General features: G+C 40.9%; 1 protein-coding gene across 1 annotated transcript; it reads right to left on the bottom strand.

Annotated features, from left to right (window-relative positions):
- Positions 1 to 324: 324 nt before the first annotated feature.
- On the bottom strand, positions 325 to 8,578 carry spz5 (spatzle 5 Toll-1 receptor). Its single transcript, XM_018032893.2, has 7 exons — positions 7,796 to 8,578; positions 6,309 to 6,463; positions 3,173 to 3,262; positions 2,864 to 3,022; positions 2,638 to 2,802; positions 2,280 to 2,519; positions 325 to 1,952 (listed from the first exon to the last, which is right to left on the bottom strand). The coding sequence occupies exons 1-7, from the start codon at positions 7,856 to 7,858 to the stop codon at positions 1,781 to 1,783; spliced, it is 1,044 nt and encodes a 347-aa protein (XP_017888382.1). The 5' UTR covers positions 7,859 to 8,578; the 3' UTR covers positions 325 to 1,780.
- Positions 8,579 to 8,674: the final 96 nt, after the last annotated feature.

The following is an 8,674-nucleotide window of genomic DNA, read 5'->3' as shown; positions in this document are numbered from 1 at the left end:
ATAAAGGGGGAGAGAGATGGCGGTCAAGGGGTGCGCGAAAAGGGGAGGCCTCCGGAGTGAATACGGCACACAGGAGCGGTACGTACAAGTACACCGTTTCACAGAGACAGAGTGGAACGAGAACGAAACCTATAGCACGCACTTACGCGGTTGTATATGCGTGTACGCGTACGCGTACGCACCCCGAGGACAGCGCCAGAGAAAGAGTAGGGGAGGGTGAGCTTTCAATTTTTCCTGTTGCCTTCGCGACCAGCCGGAAGCTGAGATTCTGCGAAAGAATACGCCTCTTTCGTAGCCGTACTTTGTTCCTAGGACGATTTTACATATCAAAAAACATGGCGTTTTTATTTTGTAAAGCTTTGAGGGAAGAATCCACTATGGACGATTCATACAAGTCTCCAACTTTGGTAGTGAAAATTAATTTTGTCTATACTATATGTGAGTTAGAGAGAGTATAGTTAGCTAGTTATAGTATAGTGAGAAATTTGTGATTTGGGAGGTATTTTAAAATAAATATTTTCTAACGAAAAAACATTCATGTTCTTTACAATTCCCATCAGGAACGTCCAATTTCCCTTACTCGTAATATTTTTTTTCCGCAAGCCTAGTCAGTGATGGAGCTAGTTTGCTCGAGTCAGAGATTTCAATCAAGCTACGCAGATCGAACAAACGGAAAACTGTGGAATCAGGGAGAGTTGAAAAGTCGAACGGTCGTAAAAAAAAGTCGCGTAAAGGACGGGAAGGGTGTGCGTGGCCCCGCGGCGAGAAAATTCCGCACATCCTGCGCGTGTCTGACCTCCTGGCAGTTATTTCCCATTCCCCGCAAGGTTCCAACCCCCTGACATCCCTTCGCACGCCTACTCTACGTCCTCCTCCTTTCGGTCCTTTTTATCACGACGCACGTCGAGATACTTTTATTATATCGCCCCAAAGTCGTAGCGATTCACGATAACTTAACTTGTATCATACTCCGTTCTTGCTAAACAATTACAATCGGTCATGAATCATTTTTCGCGTAATACCCGCGTGCTCAGCTGCGTTCGTCACAAGCAACATGAAAATTTGGATCGAATTTCACTTCGTTTACAAGCAGAGCGAAGGTGATTCATATCCAGTAAAAAAATCACGTTTCGACGACGAATAAAGAAGGCTTTGAAGAACTCAAGATTTGAAAATAGTCGTGACAGCCATCGTAGAAATAAAATAATGTATGTTACTATAAGAACTTCCTTTTTATATTTTTAATAGTTCTTTTAGCTTCTAGTATGTATTATTAAAATTTATTGCTACTCAAATCATGATTAGAATACTATAAGGGAACAGCGATTAATTTGGATTCGTTTACCTACATCGTATAGAGAAGACTTGTATGTTTTTTAAATATTCAGACTATGTAAGTTTTAGTAAATTAACTGCGTCAACTGTTTTGAACGAAGTTATAAAATAAGACTAATTAAGTACGAGTAAAGATGTTTGAGGAATTTCTGAGAATTTACCTTTCTCTGTAATCATAGCGAAGCTTCATCGGTGTTCTTTAGGTTCTCTGTCAATTACGTTCCTTATTCACATTCGAATGAATCATGCGTTTCGTAGGACTCTACATCCCCCGAACTAAATGCCATGCCATGGCCATTATACTACTTCCGGTCCCCATTCCGGGAATCCACCCACGAAATTAACTGTGAGGATTCCGTAATACTGCATCATTCATTAATAGACGAACTGGATTCAAGTTTGTCTATAAACAATTCTCCTTTCCGATTTCATTTAGTTCAGTTTTTCAAAAATTTCCCATGATCTGACAAGAACAACCGTGAGGGAACCAAAACACGTCGGTGTACAGCTGGTTTCCGCTTCCTTCTAACGCTACCAATCGCTTTTGCACGTATTGCTGCTGACATCTGCTGGTGTATCCCGCAGGAACGGAACAGATACCATTGCAAACGTCGGTTCTGAAAAAAATCAAAGTGCAATATGTATGAAATCCTTTACACGAAAGTTTTACTAAAATATCGTCAAGAATTACGTGCTACATTTTTGTCAAATTTTTAAGACTTGCGTTTCTATGGAAAATAGAAATTGAGATGTCTAATTAAAAAAGACATTCATATTACGCGTTTTATCTTACTAGAAATTTATTCGCGACGCTACAAAATTCATTAGAGAAACGGTGTCAGGTTCAGGGTCGGCATGAATATACGAGTCGTTTAAAATAATTTAATTCACTATGTTTCCTCTCTTTCTCTTTCTCTGTCAGACAGTATAGAAGAATTACTTACGTGCACCTTTCGCTCTTCACTACTTGCGAGTACTTCTGATTCTGATCCGAAAGGTTCACCACGTACATCCAATTTCCTTGATTGTTCAGAGCTGCCCTTGGCGTGATGTACTGCGACTCCGTTGGACAAAGAGGTATTGTATCGGACTGCCTCTTCTTACGTTCCTTACTCAGTTTGCTGTATTTCAATAAGGGATTTTCAAATAGAGAACGCGGTGCGACTCTGTCATTCCGTGAGGGTCTGAAGCAATCAACAAAAATTCACTTCCGTTTTTTTTAATTCCAAAGAAAGTCTGATAGATAAATAAAATATACATGAATATTTGTTTCAATAAAGAACTGAATCTAAAAGTAATCACCTGTTTCCCCACCAATCGTGACCCTGTTGAAACGAGTGCAACGTCTGCGGTTGAGGGTAGAAAGGACGATCCGGTGCGACCCGTTGCTCCGTAGAATGGTATTTGATGGGCGTCGTCCCATCACCCAAAAACGGATTCCTCTGGGTCGGTGTCGTGTATGTATAACTGCGACCGACGGGTAACCGGATTATTCGAAGCATTTCTCGCAAAATTAACCGATATTTACCCATTCTGTTGAGTGTCGTTGGGCAGAGTCCCGTAAATGAGTGCCGGCTGGCCTTGAACGGGATACTGAGCCGGCGGCGGTAGAAACGGTAACGAGTGAAACTGGCCCTCGCCTTGCGCCGGAGGATAATCATATCCCTCAGAGTAATTCGGGATCGACCTTGAACAGAAACCGTACACACGTCCTTGATCGAATTCTTGAGGAATTCTCAGTTCTTTGATCCAATGACACGATTACGTGATGAACAGGGAATTAAACGTGGATGAATCAAATTTATTAATTAATCGCAAGTGGAGTGACTGAACGTACCTGTATACATTGAAATTGTCCCTCGATTCATCCCTGAGCACGGAATTAAAATTGAAGTTACATTTGTCCACGAGAAACTTAATCAACTGTCTGTAACATATAAAAGAACTCATAAAAAACGTGGGGAGAATAAAAGAAGTATAGAACAATGAGTCTACTAGGTTCCATCTACGAAACGATCTTTGACCCGTGATCGGTGAATGCAAATGGACATTGACATTCGTAACGATACGAGTCGAGTTTCTTGACCTAACTCGTAATGAGATCGCTTCAGAAGCGAATAAAAAATTGCTTATCTATCCCATGTATTTATTCATGAGTTCACGGAAGTCAGATTTCACGACCTACGGAGGTTGCTCTCGTACACGTTTTTTAACCATTCTCAAGGAGACACGAAAACTTGATAACTGTACTCCTTAAAATTAAAAAAAGTTCCTGTATCTTATCAAACCTCTATAACTTTCTTGACGACGTGACGTGAACTTTAAACTTTCACTTTGGAAATAATACGAAAAAATTGCGCTTTCACAAATTGATAGATGTCAGAAGAAAGTAAATAGCATTTGCTCTTTCACAATACTCTGAATAAAGTTCAACGTCCAATTTAAATCATTAACTGCAATCAGTGACGAGAAAAGAAAATAATCCTGGCACGTGTATCTAAATGATTATCGGCGAGATACGAGGTAACAAAATGTAACCGCGAGTATCGACCCAAAAGCGCGAAGTGTAAGCGCAAACAGGCAAATGAGTTTCGCGCGTGGTCGAAAGACACCCGGAACTTTCTCCACCGGTGAAAGACGTCAGCTAGAAGATGTGTCCCGATGTTTAATTCATGGTCCACGCCTAAACTCGGTTTTCCTGCGGGTTGCATCTCGATCACAGCCGCGGCTCAACCGACTTTCTAACGGACGTGTGATTCGTCAATGGACAACAAAATTCGATAGGGACACGAATTGACCTCGAACATTGACATATTAACTTACAGTCCTGTTCGCAACCGTTATGTTTGACCCACGCGTTGACTTTCTTCTTTCGTTTCGTCGAATGTTTCCAATTTTTAGAAACTTAGTATTCTCTACAGACACTATAAGACCTTGTTTTATCTCACAATCTAAAAAGAGTACCTAAAGACTAGCAGAGCATGGATGGAAGTGAAGAGACAACTGTTCCCATTCTGCGAACTTTTTACAAAAAAGGAAATGAACTAAAACTCTAAATTGCAGGGAAACGGTAGACAATACAGAGTTTCCTGTTATGCACGCCGCGTTACCACGCATGCGATAATTGCGACGGTGCGCCGCTGTCGAGAACTCGTTCATCAACGATAAACACTCGCAATCAACGTTTCCTTAAATCTTCCGTAATCTCTAGAATATGCGAGTAAGTAGCAATTTGCGTAATTGATCGCGTTCATCTATCCAGACTTACGAGCGGGAGTAACACTCGCTGAATGCAAGCAACCTTAACTAAAGATAATGAATGTAAAAATTCCTGTTGCAAATGCAAAGGATCAGAAACCAGAAACATTGCAGTATTGGTAATACACAGAAACGAGCGATTTGGAAAGACTTTCTAACTTGAGTTGCTCAATCTCACGTGTATGGTAAAATATAATGTGTACTTTAAATGGAAAATGTTCGAGACGATGACCATTCGTTGAACACTCGTTTGCTTAAGGCTGTCGGAAATGCATACGTTTCGCTTGACTCGGTAACGAGCATGTTTAATATGTTTAAGCCGGTTAACTCTCGCAAATTCAATCATCACGGATTTGCATATGATGTAATAAGTTGCTGGGAATATTATTCATAATAACTTTCTTCATCATATCCTTAATAAACTTACAATACCTGATTTTGTCATTTTATTAATCCATTAAGAGTGGATGTTCACAGGAATAAACCTGTTTCGATTCCACAGTTGACCTCATGGCGATGGAACTTCGAGTTCACATCAGAATCAAGAATTTCGACTCGATCTGTAACGGTTTCGATAATTATCTAGAAGGGCATGACCGCGTCAAGGCCACGGTCACGCAACGGTGATCAAGGAATTAAACGTATCGGAACGTCTTTACGTAATCTTTAAACCGCTTTCAAATCTATCCGACAAAGGGGATTAAGAAACGATGTCTTAATAACGTGTAGAAGATTCAACACCCAATTTGACAATTTAGCGTATCGATTAGTTCGCCGTATCGTTTTCTTGCCATTATTTCCGGTACCGTTTCCAATGTAGCGCAAGCGGAATAAAAGGCGAATGTCGCAAGAACGTGACGATTTCCAAGATATTCTCGCGGCAATTTCGAGTAAGTTCACTATCCGGGAACTTTCCCTTCCCGAAATTCGTCCCGACATACCACGTAATTTCGTATGCAGGGACGGTGGTCTACGCGACGCCGGGAATATTAATAACGCTACGGTAAACCATATTTTTACGAATTCCCTAGACACTGAACATTCTGTGCATTAAGGACTTCATGTCCAATCATTCATCAATGGGTGATATAATTTTTTTTAAAAACTGTTCAAGTTTTTGTTATCGTGCTCGAGTTACGTAAATCTCACAAGAAGAACTCAAAGAAGTCGTACCGGGATTCATTCGTAATGCATAACGAACGAACGATCCAATTCTTTCGATCGTTTCATACGATTAGCTGACCGAGGACAGACAACAAACGACCGATACCTTGTAACGATAATGCCTGATTCTCGCGCAACTGTTAAGAGCCAGCATTATCATGCAAATGCGATAATAGGACTGACATCATAGATCTGCCAGACGTTATCCCACGAGCATTGTATGTGCATAAGTAGCACACTGCAACCGCGGTTATTTTTCACGAACCTCGCAAGAACGCATCCGGCGTACACGTTATGTCATTGCTACCATTTTTTAATGTTTTTATTTCAATAGTAAGAAAAATGATTTGTGGTTCGGTAGCTAGAAGCGCGTAACTATTAAATATTCTAATGATAGAATTCTGAGACCGATGTTTCCTGGGAATCTGAACATACTCTTATCTGCAGCTAATCTATATTTTCTAATGCAAACTCTTTTTCCCCATATAAGAGTCTCTTATCTTATGATCTAGATAGATTCTCCTTTCGTATTAATGAATTCACCTACTTACCGTGGATAATGATCGAGACTTTCACAAAATGTTTGTCCTGGCTTTGCGCAATTTGGTGTATGCCCCGGAGGTGCAGGTACAAAAGGTTCGTACTGCGGCCGCCCTGGACATCCGTACTCGAGGCAAGGCTCGCTATGAGCATTCACCAAAGACGTCTTGAATCAGAAAACAGGAGGAGCAGTGAAAATCTTGGTGGAATAATTAAAAAAATATTCAACCTCTTTAAGATCTTAATATAAGTAATCACTATTGATTTATTAGGAGAAATCTGGTTGGTGCAAGATCGCAATGAATCATACTTCTTAGCTCGCGGCATTCGATCAGGAATATTAATTACATACTCAGCCATTTATTAAAAGATCTTGACCGATTAGTATTTATAAGCATGTTACTGGAATGACTAAGCTAGGCTGCATTTAACGGCATATTCGGCATGGATTTTTGGGGGTAGAAAATTTATGGTTGTCCCATATTATCTGATCAGATCATCGAAACGGATTTAAACCTGACGTAACATCCTGTGCAACGCCATTTAGGAGCTTTCTTACGGTACTTTCAATTGACTCATCGCAGCCGGTACCGCTTTTTATCGATTCCCGGATCACCCTGGAAGTTCGAACACCGCGACGCGACTTTCGTTTTATTCGTAAAACAACCGGACAACGCATGCTTAATGAGCTCGATTGAAATGCTGAAATAAGAAAATGTTGACAGTTGAAGAAAGTGATCCGGATTTAAATCGAAATGAGTCATCTCGCCCGCTGCAACAGTGCCGTTACCCGAGCAGCTTGCATAATTATGTTCTTTCTGTAATAATTTATTCATAAGGTCGACCGTTCCTACATTTTCACTGATGTGTACATCCGGTGTTACAAAAAACTTGAAAGATATTGAAACGAACTTACAAAACGCAGAGAGTCTTACGCCAGATATTGCGGTATACATATGTACGTACGTCAGAACATTAAATTTTACATTTCACTATGACTTTCACAGATGTAAAAGAGTTTTCACTATAATATCTGTTACGTATAACGTTGCAAAATATGTGTTCGCTTCTGATGTAAAATGTTGACTCGATGTAAAAACGTGAACGAGTTAGGCTTTCACCTATGACTGATCGATAGAAGCCCTCGTGTATGTACATAATTGTAGTTCCCAAATTAGAAATCTTATTTAGGACGCCGCTTTCGTGAGTTTCGTGATAGGATAATAGAACGGACTAAATAGTGATTCGTTATTTTTATCGGTTGTAACGTCACTTGATGTAACTCACGTCTAATTAATTTCGATCGTGATGTATAAATAACGCGTGCTCTTAATCATTTAAATTTCTGAATAGACTGACGCAAGTAAACGCCATGAACGCGTTGAACGCGATACGGCGAGCGTGAATTATTTCATTTCAAGTTACTGCGCATAGTTTCAGCTGACTTATATCTTAAAAATCTTATGTATGATACTCTTACATCAATAATTTTACTTACAATTAATAGCGCAGTGAATAATAATGTCATTTTCGATACGGTCATACACCAGACGTCCATCATCGTAATAAACTCAGTTTAAGAACACTATCTTCCTTTAGTCTCTGTCACACCGCAAGGGGTGTTATTTTAGGAATATACAAATCACATAATTATCGTAACGCGTTACAGGATTACTGTGACACAATGTGGAATTATCTATGCGTTGAGGCACGTGCCGGTATCCGCAGATGCGCTTCGCAAGCTAGACGGATCGCGGAAACGCCGATGCGCAATCATCGATTCATGCGTGGCGCGAGAGTTGACAGGTATTGTCGACTACGAAGATCTATGCCTCGACGCGCGAGCGATTGACACCCGAGGGTGAAACAATTTTTCAACTCACGAACTTTGCCTGAATGAATCACGGGTCAAATTGGTCGCGCACGAATTATAAATTACCGAACCGTGATCGCAGCGAGTCGCGACTGTTCATCGATCCGAAATCCAGTGGAATTCAATTTAAGTAAAATCGATGGTCAGAGAATGACGATCTGATTTAAAGGCAAGGTCGATTGCGAGCACCACTTTGTGACGGATGCGGCCGATCCGTGGAGAACGAGTGCAACCGTCGATACTTTATAGTCACCAGCCACTGTCACTTGGCTATATGTATACTTGTATGCAGTGCGCGACGTTGGGTCCAGATTCCGTTGGGGTTTGTCCCGTGCGATTTTACGCGCGTCGTTCTTACCTAGCAACGTGGGTAACTCGGTGAACTTACGGATACTCACGTCCGTATCCCTTCCTTCGTGTACGCGCGTGCACGAGTTCCGATCTAGCGACGAAGTGGGGTGCACACGTATATAGTGTACACGTACTTTATATGTACTTTCACTG

Source organism: Ceratina calcarata, unplaced genomic scaffold, assembly GCF_001652005.2.
Source record: "Ceratina calcarata isolate Rehan_Ccalc_2016 unplaced genomic scaffold, ASM165200v1 scaffold60, whole genome shotgun sequence".
Taxonomy (NCBI): domain Eukaryota; kingdom Metazoa; phylum Arthropoda; class Insecta; order Hymenoptera; family Apidae; genus Ceratina; species Ceratina calcarata.
The sequence above is the reverse complement of the archived record's forward strand: the minus strand, read 5'-3'. Positions and strand labels throughout refer to the sequence as shown.

Bases quoted from the DNA above. Each gene is read 5' to 3' on its own strand.
- spz5 (XM_018032893.2), bottom strand. From the start codon at position 7,858: ATGATGGACGTCTGGTGTATGACCGTATCGAAAATGACATTATTATTC. The intron at 3,263-6,308 runs GTAAGTAGGTGA...TATATGTTACAG, and splicing joins AGTCTCGATCATTATCCACG to ACAGTTGATTAAGTTTCTCG. The intron at 2,803-2,863 runs GTAAATATCGGT...CGTCGGTCGCAG, and splicing joins AACGACACTCAACAGAATGG to TTATACATACACGACACCGA.